General features: G+C 40.1%; 1 protein-coding gene across 1 annotated transcript; it reads right to left on the reverse strand.

The window, feature by feature from the left end:
* Window positions 1–187: 187 nt before the first annotated feature.
* Window positions 188–19,801, reverse strand: LOC140237610 (nesprin-1-like). The gene is made up of 23 exons (XM_072317573.1): window positions 19,611–19,801; window positions 18,969–19,110; window positions 18,137–18,469; window positions 17,282–17,587; window positions 16,221–16,541; window positions 15,233–15,459; window positions 14,022–14,481; window positions 13,112–13,222; window positions 12,503–12,712; window positions 11,638–11,994; window positions 10,975–11,118; window positions 9,628–9,801; window positions 8,694–8,858; window positions 7,832–7,987; window positions 7,040–7,366; window positions 6,344–6,496; window positions 5,701–5,865; window positions 4,475–4,801; window positions 3,847–4,008; window positions 2,748–2,912; window positions 1,647–1,973; window positions 671–811; window positions 188–193 (listed from the first exon to the last, which is right to left on the reverse strand). Exons 1-23 carry the CDS (start codon window positions 19,799–19,801, stop codon window positions 188–190), a joined length of 5,070 nt encoding a protein of 1,689 aa, XP_072173674.1.
* Window positions 19,802–19,819: the final 18 nt, after the last annotated feature.

Here is a 19,819-nt window from a genome sequence, read left to right on the forward strand (position 1 = left end):
TGTCTGGTATGTCTGGTGCTCATCAACAATTTTCTGCAGAGCCTCTTCCTTTGCCTTAACAAGGAAGAGAAACAGATTATAAATAAATAGAAACAATTCTATTTACTCAAAAATATTTATAAAATGGTTTATCAAGAGGTCAGGAACTACCTTTTGAGTAAATGTCATAACATGTTGTGAATAAAAATTAACACTATGTGGTGCAGACAATAAAATTACTAGATTACACTTCATATTCTCCACTAACCTTTTACAAAGGTATCCAGGTCAATGGTGTAGTGACATATGAAAAGGAATAATATGAAGTTATGACTGCATATCATGCAAATTCTTACCTACAGGTCACTGGAAATACTGTCAAGAAAATATATGCACAGATTTCTATTTAAACACGTGACCAGAGCAGGAAAACTGGTGATGAATTATTCATCACTACTTAACTGTATCAGCAATGCTAAAACTGTTGATGAAAACAATTACGGATAATTCGAGTTAAATTTGTCAATCACCTTCATGCCACAAAAAAAGGCCGCTACCTTGTCAAAAGTTTCCTGTCATGAATGATTCTGGTTTTACAGTATGGACAATACTATAAGGGATGCATTAAAGTATCAGAGAAAACTTGCAGACACACTGAAACATGATGAGAGAAAACTATGGTGCTGCTCACATTTGTCTCTGTGTGCAGCTTCCTGAATCTGTTAATCACTTCCTTGGCCCGAGCAATCTCCTTCTTGTTACTCAGCTTGGACGCTTTCTCGGCTAGAACCTTAGTCTGAGGCGAGCGACTGGCAATGTCTGACTTCAAACCCTGGAGAATGAAAAGCGATCAAAAAGATGATGTTTTGTTGGTGCCAACTTTTCTTTCAAAAAAGCGATAAGAATTCAACAACACTGTATTACAGAACAGTGCCACAAATTTTAGAGAAACATATTTTTGATAATGCATAATACCTGGATTGATCTCAACTATGTCTTCATAATGTTTGGAAAAAGCTGTTCAATGAAATAAGTTCTGGTCATATTTGCAGAGGCAGTACAATGCATATGACATTTCTTGAAATATATTACTTGCTGTAGCAATTACTTAAACATACTGAAATAATCTTATGCTTAAGCTATTGAATGCTGTTGTTTGTTCTTGGCACTTGAGAAATTGAAAGTGTATTTCAATAGCGAAAAATTTACTTTACTTTTTGCATTGAAAAAGCTTGTTTTTCCCCTTCTTAATCAATTATTCACCTTAAATGCGTCTCCACCTGCAACACTAGCAGGATGTGAGCAATCGTTGTAAAGCACAAAGTATTGCAAATATCAACTTGATAAAAGAAATATATCTACAAGCTCGACAAATAGACAAGTTAGCTGGTAGTGATGGTTCATTGACCACAAATTTTGAAAAACAGCTGCAGAGATAGATATATCACCCATCTACACAATCAACGTGTCTTTATGTTAACAAGCTCTCCTTTTATATTCCAAAATGTTTAACTGCAACATTAAGAAACCATTCATGCGCTGTCCATGATTTTGCTCAATACAACTTTTGTGTCTCATCATGCCATTTCTCTCAGATGACCTTTATCTGCTCATGCTCAGAATGTAACTCCCAACTGGGTTATTTGAGGATGAGAATTATTACACACCTTGCACTGCTCCACCGCCTCTCTCTTCCCTTCCAAGTCCTCTCTTGGTCTGCCAGTCTCCTTCAAGGTCTCCTCTGCTTCCCCTAACCACCTCTCCAACCCATCCATCAGCCCGTCGTACTCGTTCCAGCCGCCCAGCCGTCCAGCCAGGGCGGCCTCCTCATTGGTCAGTCGGGTCACCATGGCATTCCAGCCATCCCTGACCGACAGCACCTGGTCCTTGATGGCCGGCTGGCCGGGGGCTGTGGTGGAGGCCAGCGTGGCTCGAGCCCTCTCGTCCACCTTGTGGATCAAGTCTTGACCGACTGGTATTTGAGTCTTCAGAGCCTTTGATTAACAAGTTTGAAAGTATGACAACTGTCTTATTATCTACTGTCAATGTGGAATTTCACAGTGTGGACATTTTGTGAATTTTGCAATCCCATGAAGTATACTGTAGCATGACAATATCAACAGATTGATGTACATGGAAAATATTAAAATATTTAGGAAAATATTGTCACATGAGTTATTACAAAACATTTGAAAAATTTGTTTTAAAAAATAAATCGTGTGAATGAATCATGCTTGATTTTCATTTTGAAAGTGAGCTCCTACAATATCATGATAATGAACATCAAGAACTAAAAATTGTACATTCTGATGTATGTGTGTGTGTGGGGGGGGGGGGGTGTGGGCGTGTGTGTGAGTGTGAGTGTGAGAACATGTACATATGCAACTGAAGAGAGGAATGAAGCCATGTTTACTTGTGATGAAACTTACTGCTATCTTTATATCTACAGTAGATATCAAATTTGCAGGGAGATAACAAAGGGCCAGTTACACTAATAGTGTAGATGGTATGGAAGACCAAATTCATGGGGGGGGGGGGGGGGAGATGGATCACTTCTGGTCTTACCAAATCGTCTAGGAACCACAATAATATTTCATTGCATTCTTTCTTTGCTTTCCGCAATATACATTTACTATTCAGAAAGGAAGCAGTATGTATCTTGTATCTTCTAAAGAAGGACAAAATATCTAAAAGCTTTTATGTTTTTTTTTAAATCTTTTTAACAATATCTATGGGTACAATTTCTCCCAGTAATCACAATCTTTTACCTGCACCCTCTTCAAAGCCTCTTCCACCGCCTGCTTATCATCGGGTACCCTACCAAGCTGGGTGAGACTGTGGTCAATGGAAGACATCAGCTGTGAAAGTTCTTTGACGGAGGAATCAAAATTCTCGTGATCCTCCACAGCTTTTTCCTGGTTGTTCACCAAGTCCTGCAAAGAGGCAAAAAATATCAGGGGCATAAAATCCAGGTCATCATTAACCTCTACAGGATAAGGGGTCAACAACTGAAAATGACAGATCATAACTCCATCCCAATACAGTTGTAACAACATCGATTCACTTTTCCCTTCATTTGGCTGAACGTCCCTGTGTAATACTATTTGCTGGCTAGTACTAAGCACTTGAGGATGAACAGATGAATGGATGAAGAGATGGATAAATGGATGGTATTGTTCACCTGCTTCCTGGAGGTACATAAAACAGATCACTTCACCTGATCTTACTCTGCTCCTAATGAAAAGTGAAAGACAATTTCTCGTGTTTAGGTTTTGACTCTATCACATAAGACTTTCCTTTTACATCCACCGCGGGGGATGAGTGTTTTGCCCGTTAATAGAGGGGTACGAGGGGATGGCGTGATGACACAATACCAGTTCATCTGCTGTCCCTCGGCCTATAACTTTTAACCTCTTGATTGTAAGGCAGACTTTCTACCTTCTGAGTCAGTTTGCTGCTCATTAGTTCACTGTCCCCAATGTTGAATGACAAAGGAAAGTTGTTCTATCAGTCAGTCGCAAGTGGGAGGTTCATCAACAAAAGTTTGAATGAAAGTTTCACTAATTAATTCATGGCTCACATCCTTTGAACTAATTGAAAGTTTCTGATAATTTTCTACCTGTTACGCACAGCCGTTTGTTTGCTGTCAGACAATGTTCAATTGCTGTTGAACACTCAAGACAACTACAGTTTGTAGCTGAAACAATAGACAATGTGGCAATGTATGCAAAGACATGAAAGCACCACTTTTCAACTATAAATGTGTCCATTTTATGCCTTGTGTTTCACCATTATGATGATGTATATAATGATATATCATATCATACTGGGAATGCATGGAATGCATGGAATGCATGGAGCATATACCTTGAGCCTGTTTGTGGCCGAATTGAGCTTGTGTGTAGCCTGAGAGAGCTGACCCTCAATCTGCTCCTTCACGTCCGGAGAGTTGGATGAGGTTAGCGCTTCAGCCTTGCTCCTAAGATCATCTAGGACAGAGACTTGCTTCTCAATGTCCTCTTGTAGTGTCTGCAGATTTGAGATAGATTCATATCAACAAATATTTCAGATATATAACATGGAATACCCAGTACAGGAGTCGACAAAATATAAGGCACACCTTTGACAAACCGATAATTTTGTGGAATGAATTGTTCTACTTTGGTAAACATACATGTATATATTTACGTGTAAATATATGTACAATTTGTCTGTATGTATCAACACGTATGCACAATGTATACATTTATATGTTTCCCTCTGAATGATATGTTTCATTAGTTTATCATTAATTTTTTAATGATACTTAAACACTGCATTGGTATTTGTGTAAGATATTTCATGCTGATGTTTGTTCAACTCTGAATACAATCCTGTTATTCCCTAGAAATGTACAGAAATAAAAACTGCAACACAGAAACCAAGATACAGTTACACAAATATTCAGACAGACAGAGAGACAGACAGACAGACACAAACACACAAGATACACTACCTTAGATTGAGCAAGATGGTCGTGCTTGTTGTCGAGTGTGTCCCTAAGCTCAGCAGCTCGGTCTACCGCGGCATCTGTGCTGGCCAGCCACTCATTGACACGGGCCAGACATTCCTCATACTGTGTCCAATCAGAGACGCTCTTCTCCACATCATGTCTGCCTCGATCGAGCTGTTCTGCCAGGTTGTCGACCTCCCTCTGTAGGGCTGCTGTCTGCTCCTTCAAGGCCTCTTGGCCAGCAGGTGACAAGTAGGGTGCCATTGCGGGGAGGATGTTTTGTGCTTCTATCAGCTTCTCTTGGCACTTCTGTTTCTTCTCTTCAAGTGCCTGAAGTAATAAAGAAAAAAAATCCAATAAATCAGAGCTTCACCAGTTTGACAAAGAACGGATTTATTGCAGCGAAAGCTGGAAGTAAAAAGTGATTCAGCACTTAATTGTTTATAAATGCTATATTTAGACATTCAGTCCTCCTGTTCTTTAGTTTTGTATGTGAGAGATGCACATACAATTCAATATTTGGATAAATATGAAATGTGAAAGAAAAATTGAGTGAACAGTAACGATTTGCATATCCTAGCAACTACATGTAGAAACAAAGTATAATGAAACTTCCCTTTGCCTTTGCAAACAGTAAGCAAATCACACTAGCAATGTCAAGCATCAACTTCTAGATTATTATGTGTTTTTACACTTTTAATTGTAACTCTATAATTCACAAAATTAGAATGAGATGAGGTTTTTTTGATTTCACGAGTACATACACGCAAATACACAAAACTTTCCCATTTCTAGTCATTGCATTATCATTTGAAATGACTCATTCTGAAAAAAAAAAATAGTCTACAAAAACCATTTATGAGACAGGGACATATCTTCCATACAGAAAGTTAATCCACTGCCATTTGAATATTCAACTCCCCCAAAAGAGTTTGCACATGACACACCCACTTTTTGCAATAAATGGGTTCATTCATCAGAGGGTAATTAAACAGTGTATATCTACGAAAATGCATCACTACACAAATGACAGTTTTGAAGGTAACCACTGCCAAGACCTCTTATGTAATATTGATATCCCGATACATGCACGGGACTTGTACTGTCACTGCATGGTTATTTGTATGTATTTTTTCTCCTATGGCAACCAGGGATGACATCTCACAGCGCTTTGTATCCAGTGGAAAAGGCGCTCTAAAAATACCAACTATTATTATCATCATTGTTACCTTGATGGCCTGAAGTTTGTCCTCACACACGTTCCTGTCTCCAGCTGGATCCAGGCAGCTGGTGGATGCTGCCTCTGCCTGCTGGAGCTGTCTCCTCACCTCCTCCTGGATCCCCTGCAGCCGGCCCCCAGAGTCGCAGCTGGCCTGTAGTTGGCGCTGCAGCTCCTGGTGTTTGGAGAAGGTGCAAAATGGAGACTGAGTCAGTCAATATAAGCTTCTCTGGTCACCATGGTGATTTATTCCACAAATATCTTGCGCTGATCATCCAAATAAACACTTTCATAAACAAGACGTATCCAAAGAATTCACTTTTTGCCATAAAGTAATGCAAATGATTTAGATCCATTCACCGCACCTTCAAGGAAAAGGTATCTGATGATTATCAAAAAATATTCTAATTGTGATCCTCCAATGACAAGAGTGACATAATCGGATGCTGTACATATATGTCTATCTTGCAGAAACAGCAGCATATTTTGCTCAATACAAAAAAAGATGCTTCCCCATTCCAAGGGAGACTCTTTCTCCTGGAACATCTCCTCAAAAGGTTCAGAAATAATGCACTTGATACAAAAGTAAACAGAAAACTATGCGGCCAGAAATAAATCAATCAACCAAACAAAGAAGAATGTTGTGGACAAACCTCAAGCTGGTTGATAAGATCCTGGTATGTCTGGTTGATGTCTGAAGCATGCTGGGGGATGGAAGGACTGTCCACCGCCTCACACGCAGCTGCGGTCTTGGCAAGAAGGTCATCCATGACTGGACGTTGGTCATTCAGTTTACTGAGCAAAGCCTGTGATATGTAAGCATAGATATCATTCATGAAAGTTCAGATGAAGAGCAGGACAATCACACAAATTACCTAATTTTAATGCTTGTCAATATTAATGACAACAATATCTGGTTTTCTTTATCATGCAACAGGTGTTACAATATAGAAATGACATCATCATACATTTCATTAGTAGGAAAGTTCAAATGATCATGTGCCTAATAAATGTGGCCACACTCTCAGAGTAGAATTAGAAATTAATTCTGAGGGTGAAATTCATATTGTGGGAAATTCAAAGTTTAGTAATTTCTAAGTTTTAATCTTACTACGGCCTATATGCTGATGGAATTGGATAATACTTTCTCAGAGTAGACGACTTCCAATCAATAATTATTCAATTATGTGTGCCATTCCCTACATTGGCACATTTCTCTACTTAAAATTAACCCCAATAAACAGTATTCAATTGCTAAAAAAAGTTGGCTCTTTATTCAGTTTCAGAATCTGCTGTGTATCCTAAAAACAGACTACAATGCATCTTGAAGTGAGACTAGCTGTCCCTACCTCAACCTTAGACAACTGTTTCTTGATATCGTCTGGTGATTTACACGGCTTGGACAAGCCTTCTGTCTCTTCCTTGGTCTTGTCCAGTCTCGCGCTGACCTCCTTTGCGCAAGTCTCGTACTGTGCCAGGACGTCCACGCTGTGGGCAAGGTCCCTCTCCTTGGCTGCAGACAGAGCGGCCAGAGAAGCGTACCGGTCAGCCAGGTCCGTCGTGGTCTGGTTGGGGGAGGCTTGCTGGTCACATGGCAGTACCTTGGTGAGGTGGGAGGTGCTGGCCTGGGCTGCCTCCAGAAGTTGCTTACCCTCAAAGAGACTGGATTGCAAAGCCTGTGCATGGATGAAATAATTCATCCATAGTCTTAGCTCTCAAGCTTCAGCAGGTACAATAGTACCTAAGTTTAACATTAAAGGAGAGTATATGAATAAATAACGTGTACTGGAATCCAAAGACACAACTTGTTTTCAAAAATGCCCATCATTGTCTTAAAATTAGAATAAACTCATAAAAAATATATGTATGTATGTAAAGTGTATTATGTCAATATGTTCATAGCATAGTTTCTAACACAGGATAATTGATGATAAAGCTTCCTTGGAAATAAATATATAGTTCAGCATCATCCAGATGTTAATGCAATTAGATATCACTTTGTACTTTCTGTTTTGATATATTTTGCCCTTTTTTTTGGGGGGGGGGGTATGGTTAGGTAAAGGACTTTGCAGAGTAGGAGGATGATACTTATCAGCTTGGGATGACTACTAGAATCATAAGCTGTGATGTGGCCTACTTACTTTTATTGCACTGTGCTTCGCTTTCAGTTCATCCAGACTGCCCTCTGTTGACGTGGAGTGTCCAAGTGTTGCTTCGGCCGCATCCAGCCATGATGTCATATCCTTGTGTGCTTTCTGGAAATCTTCTTGCAGTATGGCCGCAATGTTCTCTTGAACCTAGTGATTGCAATAAAAGACAGTATGATATACATACATCCCACTGCAAAATTAAGACTGAATACCTCAAAATTACCTGCATTATATAATTATGGGCACATCACTTTACTATTTCTTGCTTAAAAATCCTCAGTAAGATCATGTAATGAAATACTGTGAACACCCATTCTCTTTACAAGGAAAATTACTTTTACAACTCTACCAGGAACATATATAAACCATATCACTTTAGCATATGACCACCAAGACAATAATGTTGAATTCTTAATGTTCAATGAAAAAAAAAAAAAAAAAAAAAATCATACCTAGCCCCTGTCATGCGTGTAACAGCACACAAAGAAATCACTATTTTTTTGTTGTTGTTGTTGAAATCCCATAATGCAACTTGCCACACTAGGTCTGCACACTCCCGAGGGTGCATAGGGTCATGCTTCAGTCATTGTTAAGGCGTGCACAGTCTAAAGACTCAAAGCACTCCAGTTTAAAGCCGCATGATATTTTTATCATTTTTGTATGTGTATGTGTTCTTGGTTTGTTTGTTTGTTTGTTTATTTGTTTGTTCGTTTTTGCTTTATGCATACAGTGGTATAGGATAAGATCTATTTTCGCATCGCAATGCAAAAACTGATAATTCCAGTGTTTGAACGCGGCTATTATGTCAGGCACTCTCTAGCCACAGAAAACTTCTCATCAGGAAAGAACTGACCTCTTGGCTCGACTTCTGTGTGCTCTGGTGTTGGCCAAGCACTGCCTCAAGTGATTTCTGGAGGGAAGCTGTGTTCGCCATGGGGAATCTCTCCTTCACAGCGGACACTTGCTTCACCAAGTCATCAACATCAGACTGTTTCTCCTTCAGCTGAGCATCCACGGTCTGTAACAACGACCAAACATGGTATACAAGTGTATAGACATCTGACCCTGCATATTCTATGCTCTTTTTCAATGATATTTCCAATCATAGTTTATTTCCAATCAACGAAAATCAAAACATAGTACAAAGTATACATGTCATGAAATAATATTGTTCAAACATTTGCAAAAGATTCATGTAGTATGATGGGTTTGAACAAATAATGTCATATATATTTATATATATATGTAGGACCTATGTTTATATATTTTTGCAAGATACTGATTTCTTTTCTATTGTATCCACAAAAAAAAATGTGCTACTGAAAATGATATCCTATTCAAATTTGAATTTGTTTTATCCATCAAAAAAAAAAATCATCTTTTATAGGTTTAAATAAGGCTCTTTAAAATTGCAGAGTTTTGAACATATTATCAATAGGCTCAAAACAATACTTCATATATGTAAGAAGTCAAGTCCTAAGTGTCACACACAGTCATGCCTGCCTCTTCAAGCAGTCATGTAAGCGAGAGAAAAGAGGAAAAGCATCATTTCTCATTCCACTAATCAGCAGAATTGTCATAGATATTGGTAATACTCTACTAATTCAAAGAACACTTTATAGGTTGAATCATTGCATAAATTGCAAATACTCTACTGACCGGAAGAAAAGTTCATTTGGCAAAATATTGCAAAAATTGGGAATATCTGCAAACCGATGCTCGTACAATTCACACAAAATGAACACCACAAATGTATCCATGCTATATCTACTTGAAGAATGACATACCTGACACTGCTTGTGGTTCCGTACCAGCTGCTCCTTGGGGACAGAGGGGTGCCTCGCCTCCTCCACTTCAGCATCTCGCTCCTGTAACCATGACAACAGGTCAGCCAGTTTGGCCCTCAGTGCCGACGTCTGATTGGAGAACTCGCTCAAGTTGGTCTCAGCCTCCATGGCAGTCTACAGCAAGAGGAAAGAGAAAATGTGAACTGAAAGTGAATCTAAAGGGCAACATAAAAACTGACAAGGATTCCTATGATAAGCTTCAAACTTACATTGCAACATCCATGTTATATTTTTTTTTCTATTTGGTACTACAGTTGAACCTCTCGTATCCGGACAAGTCGGGACCGGGGCTCATCCGGATAAGGGATTTGGCCGGATACGGGAGACTCAATGCTTTATACATGTACATATACATACACATGTACTGATGTAGCCCATTGTAGTACCACATGTAGTAATGTGTATTCTGCAACCTTTTCATTGTTACACTCAGTAAGAGACCCCAAAATAGAGGTTCGTGTTTGCAAGAATGAAATCATTTTCTTTTATAAATTCTTGGAATGATTTACCAAAATAATTATTAAGAAATGTATCAAGTAGATCTTGAAAATAAACCGTACTCGGCAAAGTTGACTGTAGGTCGCCATTGTTAGATTGAGTTGGGAATCCCCCTTTCCTCCCGTAATTATTTAAAAAATCACGGCGAGATTGCGTCCGTATAATAGAGAGATCCGGATAAAGGGAGGCTGGATAAGAGAGGTTCAACTGTATATGCAGAGATTCCAACCCTAAGCATCTCTTCAATGGTTCATTCTCCTGCCTGGGCCCCCTAGCACACTGGAGACACTGATCATGCGAACATGTGCACAATTTTATGAGCAATATTATGCGCGCATATATAGCTACGCACATAATGAGCCGGATTTCTTGCGACATTTCTTGTGGCAGGGATCCAGGGTGCGCTTAAGACTCCTTAAAGCTCTAGGATTGAAGATGCATTCCGGTCTTATGATAATCTTAGCCTTATTTTTAAACATATAGATGACAAAATTAAAGTTGGGTGAGAGGAAGATAAATTTTAGGCAGGGGAGTACAGTATATGTTACACGAGGAGACATGCACGCAGCTTGAGAGAAGAAATTCACATTCAAGTTGGAGACTTTGGGAAATGACCTAAAGGCGAGAGATCTCCCACCTAAGTTGGGAGAGTTGGAGTCTCTATGTGGTATCACAAACGGCTGATGACAAAATCACTGTTATGTGATTTTGTTTCTATATTTCAGTCTCACAGAAACATCCTTGGCATCAATGCATGACAAGTATAAAGTAAAAAACATGTTAGCTCACCTGCTTTGCCTGCACAAATTCAGCCTCTACTTTCTTGAAGGTTTCCTCAGCGACAGGAATGGGTTCGTCGAGGTTCAGTGATTTCAGTTCCGCAAGGCTGGCAGCCAGGGATTGGAGGTCATTCTCATGGTCTAACGCCTCATCCTGGGTGTAAGCACAAAAAAAAAATATTTCTAAGAAAGATAAGACAATGGCTACGTGCTAAGGCAATTTGTGATTAAAGCAACTAGGGTTAACATCTTTTCATTAAAAGATGCATTAGAATGACATTTCTCTCTGTATTGTATGTACACATACCCACACATGTTTCATCAGAAATAATGACATTCCCCTCCAACTAAAAGGAATATATTGCATAACAAAGTACAACAAACATCAAATTTTGGTTGATTGATGGGATACAGGACAAGATGTGGATTACCATGATCTATATAATCTGACCAAAAGTTTAAGATCGTAATATCATATTCTGAAGCAATGTTCTGCATATGTATGAATCCTTCTCGACCATGCATCAGACCAGATTGGATCAAAATATCCACAAGCTCCAGATTCCACACATATTAAAAGCATTTCATCGCATCTAATTCGAAATGTCTGGTGTACGTGGATGGTCGTTTCCAGGCATCAATCTTAAAGATGGGTATGGAATTTACAACTGACCTTGAACTTCTGCAAGTTTGTCTTGGCCTCGTCGCCATCGCTGTCGTCCATTCTCTCCGGCATCCTCTCCAGGGCCATCTTGGAGAGTCCCAGCCAGGAGTTCAGCTTCTTCTCCCTCTCGCTCACCACCTCCCACAACTCCCGGCCCCTCCTCAGCTGGGCGCGCCTCTTCTCCAGCTCGCCCGACAGTCCGTCCAGTCGCGGCGGAAGCTCCTGGACCTCCCGCAGGGCTGGCTGCACTGGGGAGGAGGTTGCGGGTCGGTTGGTGATCTTGGGGAGGAGGTTGGCAAGTTGCTGGGCAGACTGTGCAAGGTGCTGGGCTGGTTCCTTCGCCGCATCAACTTCAGACAAGGCACTCTGTCACACAGGTTTAGAAATAAATTTTATTTTACATTTAGCTTGAGGTACCACAACTTTTATCAGAGAAAGATAATGATACTAATTAAAACATTCGTTCTGCACAGAAAGCTAATGGCTATATATTCAACTGCACTGCAAGAATTTCTTTATTATTATGCTACTTTTTGCTGCACTGTAATGATAATGATGATGGGTTGCTAGGTAACAGCAATATTTATTAATACTGTCATTCTAAACCTGAAAATTCTTGCTCTTGCTCAGTCAACTTGAGGTAACACAGGTTGTATACAATAGGTATATGTCTAAGCCAAGCCATTTCCATAAACATCAATTTCATCTATTCTAAAATATGAGAATTGAAAAATAATGCTGAGCACAAATACAGGATTTATAGCAAACAAGAATAAAGCTGACACACACACAAAGACGCCTGTCTCCCACAAATGTCACACATTTCAGAGACTCACAGTCATGCCATTAATCGCTCTTTTGACAAATTTCTAACCTCATGTAGTCTGAGGAGATGATCTGCCTCGTCTTTGTTGCTACACCTGATTGGCTGCCTGCAAACATCTTCTGCCTTCTTCACAACCTCCTGCAACCTAGGCTGGGATCTGTCCATTTCCTCCCACAAGTTGATACACGCATGGGTGCATTTCGCCGTGTTGGATACCTGGTCATCTGTGCGGTTCCACTCCTCTCTCACAGAGTTGACCTGCATCGGAGAAAGGTGATATGGGTTGCTAGGCAACAGCACAATTCAACCAAACTGCACAAAAGTGTAATCTAGAACCAAAAACTCCACTCTTCCTGAGTCAGTCTGCATTAAGTGATTATGATGCAAAACTGATGCAAGCTGTAGTTTGAAACTTTGAACGAGCTGCTCTTGCCGATCCAACCTTCATCGGGTTGATGCTGGTTGCTAGGTAACAGCACAAACTATAAGAATACTATAATGTCATTAATTTTGCATACCTTGAAAGTACATCTATTCATTTTACTATAATACATTACATTCTAATGTAAGTTGTGATTAAACAACAACACAACAGAGAAAAAAAGAGTTAAATTTGAAGAGTACTCTCCAAAGTACTCTCGGTACTGATTTACACACCTGTGGCTCAATTGATGCTGTGAGCTTAGGATCCATCTCCACGAGTTCGATGCCAAGCCTAGTGATGCGATCCAGGTCTGTACGATGTCTTGCCAGCTCCTTCTGGCAGTCCTGATCCAAGATAACAATGAATAAAGACAAAAAATTAAACTTGCAGCACATCTCAGATTATTGGTCCTTGCAAAAAACAAACAAACAAACAAACAAACAAACAAACAAACAAACATATGAAAGCATTCCCCAAGCAAAGAGCAATGAAATGTGGGCAAGGTTGTACTGACAGACTGAAGGCCTATATTGTAATTTGCACATTTTCTGTAAAATAAGAAAGTGTCCTGTTTGAATTTCAACTTTTGACAGCAAACTTATGCTGTTCTACAGCACATGTCTGCAGCTATCTCCTACTAATAATATTGGCAGCAAATCAAAATATTTACAGAAATATGTAGGTATAACAATACTAACCTTGAGTTGCATATATATTCTATTCCATTCAGAATCAAATTCAGACTTGAAGCACATAATCATTTTTTTTTTTTTTTTAGTGTGTCATGACAAGCATACTCAAGACTGAAGAGTAGGAGGAATATTTGAAGGAAATCTTTAGTGTGTGATGTCAAATAGACTCAAACTTCATCTGAAGTCTTTCATAAATAGAAGACTTTACAAAAACGTGTGCAATGAGACTCAAATGTAAAATCCATAATGAATACAACAGGAACATCTGAGGTATATACTACAAATAACTCAAACCTTAAGTGTGTCACAACAAATGGATTCAATTCTTGCTTGAACTGTGATACCAGATATAACATATTTTGCTTAAATATCACAATAACTGCAATGAAACACTAGTTTGAAGCTGATGGTTGAATGAGGTCATTCTGAATTCAACATTTGGAGATCTTACCTCATATGACCTAGCCAGTGGTTCTAGGTCTTTTTTCCTGGACACCTCAGTCTCTTTGGCTAGCTTCTTTTGCAGGTCATCCAGGCACTGAGCCAGATGTCTCCGCCTCTCCTCAAACTCCTTCATCTTCTGTGTTTTGTCTGTCACCCGGTCCAGCTTGCTCTTGATCTCACTGACCAGCTGGCCATGAGTGGACACCAGCTGTTGATGGTCAGTGCTGACCAAGGCCGTAGGTGGTGACTGTGGCTTCGATGGGCTCTGAGCCTGACGGGCCGAATCCTGGTAGGAGACTGACGGTTTGAGGCTGAGACCAGAGTCCTTGGCTAGCTGGTCCATCTCATGGGTCTTGTCTCTCCATTGGTCCAGGACTGGAACCAGGGCCTGTAGCTGGTCTAGCTCTTGGGCGAGCTCTGTAGAGGTAGGGTCATCTTTGGTGAGTACTGGTTGAGCTTTCTGGAATCTGCATAACAGAAGAAATATGCAAGGCCAGGCAAATATTTTTAATATCTATCACAATGTATACCTCCTGGTAGGATCATGTTCAAGTGACATGTATATCTGGGATGCAATTGTACATCAGCTCCAAACCTATTCACAATCACTTATAGGGATGGTATAATATTGGTGGAGATGAAGATTGGGCTTTCAACTTTTTGCGAGATACCAAGAAACCACTTATAAAATAATACTGAGTATACCATCCTAAGAGGAATACAAAGTTTACTAGATGAAAATCAGTTCTGGAATGGCTGAGACATCCAAAAACAAAGTAAAACAAAGCAATCCTAACAAAAGTTGGGTTCCACCTTTTATTAGGATTGCTCTGTTTTGGATATCTCAGTCGTTTCAAAACCAATTTTCATCAAATCAAAGCGATCCTAATAAAAGTTAGGTCCGACCTTTTATTAGGATTGCTCTGTTTTGGATATCTCAGCCATTTCAAAGGCAATTTTCATCAAATAAACATTGAATCCCTCTTGTACGTAATTACATGCTCTTTCATATTTCATAAGAGGTTCCTCATTATCTCACCAAAAAATGTTAGAAACCTGAAGTTAGGTCTCAACCAAAACTATACGATCCCTTTAAGGTTTGGCTGTTTCATGCAAGCATCCCACTTGGTGTTTCATTACTCATCTAATTACCCAGCAATAATCTTCCCGGAATTGCAGTGTGGACTTTTTGGTCCTCATCACTAATCCGAAACTCACCTACTGAGCACCTCGTACTGGATCTCCTCAAATTGAATGTAGAACTGGAAGTATGTGATTCTCCTGGTGACCACCTCCTGCACCTTCTCCAGCTGTTTGCCGGCAGCAGTCACCTGATGGGACAGAGCCAGAGCCTCCCCAGAGTCACATGACCTGCAGGTGGGCTCTAGGTCGGTCGTGATGCTCGTAAGGTCTTGGGTCGCCTCTGACAACTCTGCGTCTTGCTTCTGCATATGTCAATCACCCAAAAAAGTATTGTGTGTGTGTGTGATTACCCTGGTGGATCTCACATCAAACTATAATCTCCTTCTGAAAATTGCTATTTAACCCAAAGCTGCAATTAATACAAAACACTCTTGAATGTATGACCACCAGTCTAGCAATCTGGATGTCTCAGGTTCGACTCCCGATGGAATCCCATTTTCACTGCTGATTTGTCCACTTGTATACAAATTAATAGGGTTTGTAACACAAAATATCACCGTACACGGAATATACTACAGAATCCATTGATGTGACATTACAGAATTTGCCAGACTAGATTAACAATCTCTCAACCTGCGCACTAGAGAATACTGATTCATGTCTGTTGTATAACTTACTGGATTATATGAATCTGTAATCTTCTAGTCAAAATATCTGTGATCCATGCAACATTTTTTATTTTTTTTTGGTAACATTTTCTTCCTTCATATTCCTTCTTCACCCTCAGAATTAAAAATGGACTGAAGATAGTTTTAAGTAATTTCACAGAGCAATTTCTATAATTTTCTCAAAAATTCTGTCTGCTCCAATCCAAATTATTTGCTAGATCCGTGTGACTCCTATAAACATCCTCCTCTTCACACGACATCATACTGACAAGGGTATAGATGTGATTGCTGTTCACTTCTAAAAATGCTATATATGATTTGCTTTTACATTCTTCCCAAGTTTTTCTCACTCCTATCTTACTTTTTACTTGAAGGAAAGGGTCACTGGATCTCACCTTCAGAACTGGTAGCAGCTCCTTCATCTCTTCCCTCTCAATGTTTCTCTGGGTTCCCAGGGCCTTCTCTTGTCGGCAGATCGCATCGTGCAGGGAGCTCAGCCTCTCCGAGAATCGCTGCCTCTCGGCCAGGATCTCCTCCAGCTGCTTAGTCCTATCTACTGGCATCCGGCTCAGTCTCTCGTACTCTGTCTTGATGTGGTCAGCCTCTGAGGAGAGCTTCTCGGCACCGGCCGGCAGGCAGTGCTCTCGCAGGGCCTGGTTCAACCTCAGGACCTGCTCCACTTTGGGGGCTTGGGCCTTGCACTCTGATGACAAGTTCTGAATGGAAAACAAAAGCACACACAACAGAATGAAGTCATGTATGTTAAAAAGATGTTGGTAAATCCCTTGAAGTCATAAAAGAAACGTAATTACTGCACAAAATCTGCATTAGTTTTTTCAAGTCGCATTGACTCATACTGATACGAAAGACCTGAAATCCAACCCAAACTGTTTTCTTCACATGACAAACTTTCACTAACATTTTCTTTCACCATTTGATTGGGATTCAAAGCTACTCTTGGTAGTCTGCGAAAACATGTCACTGCAATTTCTAAACAAACAAAAGAAAAAAAGAAGAAGATAAACTCCATTCCTTGATTGGTAGGATATGCATGCAATCTCGAATGACAAAAAGTAGGACTATATATCAGCTGGACTGTGTAATGTAATCAGCAAATCTGTATGTTTAGAAAATACAGGTGTATGAAAACACTGTGTGAAATGCAGTTTGTGAGAGAAAATTCTGCATTATCTGAAGCATACTGGTTCAACAGGAACTGCATAAGAAATGGTGAATTGTTTTTGACCTTTGAAGGGGGAAACTGTGGATCTTATATCTACTGTGAAATTACAGGCACATTAGGAAAGGATATGTTTGCCCTTTCACGCTACTAAAGATACAATAATCCTTTGCATGCACTGAGTGCTGATGGGCACAGAAATTCCCGTAGTGTTGTACCCACGGTCCAAAGTCCCTGGTACAGAATTCAAAGGGTTAAGGATGCATGATTGCATACCTTCAGAGCTTCACATCTGTCTTTCAGCTGCTGTGTGCTTCCGACCGTCTCCCCTCGCTCCCGACCGATCCTCCTCTCGACATCCTCCATCCACCCCAGCATCTCGTCCTTGGTATCCAGGTACTGCCGCCAGAGGGATGCGATCCCATCCAGATGGGCTTGGCACTTTGAAAGACCCTCCTCCAGGGATGCCCATCTTGGTTCCAAGTCCCTGTCATCACCCTCTCCTCCCTCCTCATCCTTTATCCTCGATTCACGGATGCTGTTCATGATCGGCCGATTTTCCTCCAATTCCTTTTCCAAGGCCTTTGGTCAGAAAAGTAAGACAGATGGTTACTGTAACTGTTTGTAAAGCTGAATGGTTACTTATGGGATAAAATCTCAGCAATAGAATAGGTAATGTAGTTTGTATTTTGTACTCCATATTCACAAAAGCATCCTCTGTTTTTAGGAAGTCATCATCATCATTGATTAAAAAGAGTATTCTCCTTGGTTTTTTAAGCTGTAATATATAATCTAACATAGATATCTTTAATATAGTATGCCTAAGAAAAATATGAGATACAATAGATGAGCAGTAGATAAGGAAACTTGTAAAAGATTATGGTGTTCTTTTTTTTTTTTTTTTTGCATTGAGCGAATTTCAACGAATGTCAGCTGCTTATGTTTGTTCATATTCTAATATCTACATGAATAATTACATGTTGATATTTCTGTGGCATTTCAGTAGGGAGTGAAATTCACAAAAGATTTGATAGTGCAAAACACTCCATGTTTACACTACTACAGTTACACTGGATGAATACAGAAGGAACCCCCCCCCCCAAAAAAAAAAAAATATATATCTTTTCATACCTCCACAGAGGCAATGTGTTGGCAAACGTTGTCGAGCGTCTCAAACTTTTGCCCAGACTCTGCGTCCAGCCTTTCCTTGGCTCCATCCAGCCAAGGCACAAGCTGCTGCACCGACCTGCGGTAGGCGTTCCACTCGGACACCTGGTCTGACAGCTGGGCGTTGAGGGCCCTGGCCCTGCCGCACAGCTCCTCCCACTGGGTCTGGAGACTGGCCAGGTCCGACTCGAGGACCAGGACCCCGACAGAACGGGGGTAAGGAGAAACCAGCTCCTGCAGCATACCCTCCATGCTCTCCAGATTGGGGTACTTGTCGAATATTTCAGAGAAAACATCCTGTGGTCGTAGGAAATCAAACAAATAAAACAAAAAGATTAGAAGAGTTTCTGAACCAATTCTTCACTGGAATGCACAAACATTGCCCCAATTAGTGACTTAAGAGATGCAAGTGTCTTCCAAAAAAATCTATTCAAGATTTAGGAACATTTCATATCACCGTTTATGCCATATATTTCGCAAAGCTTTTATTTTTCGTGAATTTCATGAGTCTAGCGCTATTCACAAATTTAACAACACGTGAAGTTATCAACTCTGACCTTGACATGAATGTGACATGTATGCGTATATATCTGCTTACAATGCCGTACTGCATGATCAAGGATTTAACCACTCACATAATTGTCCGGAAGACTTGATTTGCAACAAATTACATGTAGACTCGCAAAATAAATGGCGTATAGGCCTACAGTAATTATTTTATCTGTTGCTGTGTCTGAAGAATAACGATGAAGAGAAGTCAAACCAGACAAATTAACTCAGAATTGTTCCATCTAACCTTGGCAGTGTTGAATGTCTGGTCAGGTGGACCATCTGCAGCTTGGACCATGTCCAGTCTTTCTCTCCCAGCCTCCAGCCACCTCACAAATGCCTCCTTATCTGCCTCATACTCCCTCCATTTGGTCAGCAGCTTCTCAAGGCTGTATCATTTAAAAAGAATATTGAGCAAATGGGTAAATACAGAACAAAAACATCTTACATCTAAAACACTCATGGTGAATGAATACACAAAAGAGAGAAAAAAAGTTTACCAGATAATTGTCTAATGTGCAGAATTCAAATAAGAGTGAGTAATTAAACAAGATTGGAATGATGGATAAGATTTTTATGTCATCTCACCGAGATACATATAGACCCTTTGGTAAACTTGAGATAAAAACAGAGATGTACAGATTGAATTCTAAAACTCTGTTTTATTCTGGTCTGGAAAATGAAATAAGGTTTGTTATTTGGAAGGTTCCTCTATCCGGAAATGGAAACAAAAAAATGCTACCTTTATTTGCTTTCCTGTCAGCAAAACGTTTTTCATTTTCTGAATAAAAAAAAATCCTTCAGAACAACAAACTGTATTTTATTTTTGGTTCAATATAATTTTGGAATAATGAACCTTTGGAATATCAAAGTGTAACTGCAAGTTCACCTTTCTAGTCTTGTCTTCAGCCCCTTTCCTCCCTCATAGCACCTCTTCTGACAGGCACCAACTTCTCGCTGGATCGCCTGGCTCACAGCTTCCGGCGATATCGGCTGCAGCTCCTTGGAGAGTTTGCTCAGGTTGGCAAGAGCGGGCTCGACATTGGCGTGAGAAGTGACAGCGACCTGTGTAGATGCCATCGTGGGATGGTCATCAAT

Source organism: Diadema setosum, chromosome 1 (assembly GCF_964275005.1).
Source record: "Diadema setosum chromosome 1, eeDiaSeto1, whole genome shotgun sequence".
NCBI lineage: Eukaryota > Metazoa > Echinodermata > Echinoidea > Diadematoida > Diadematidae > Diadema > Diadema setosum.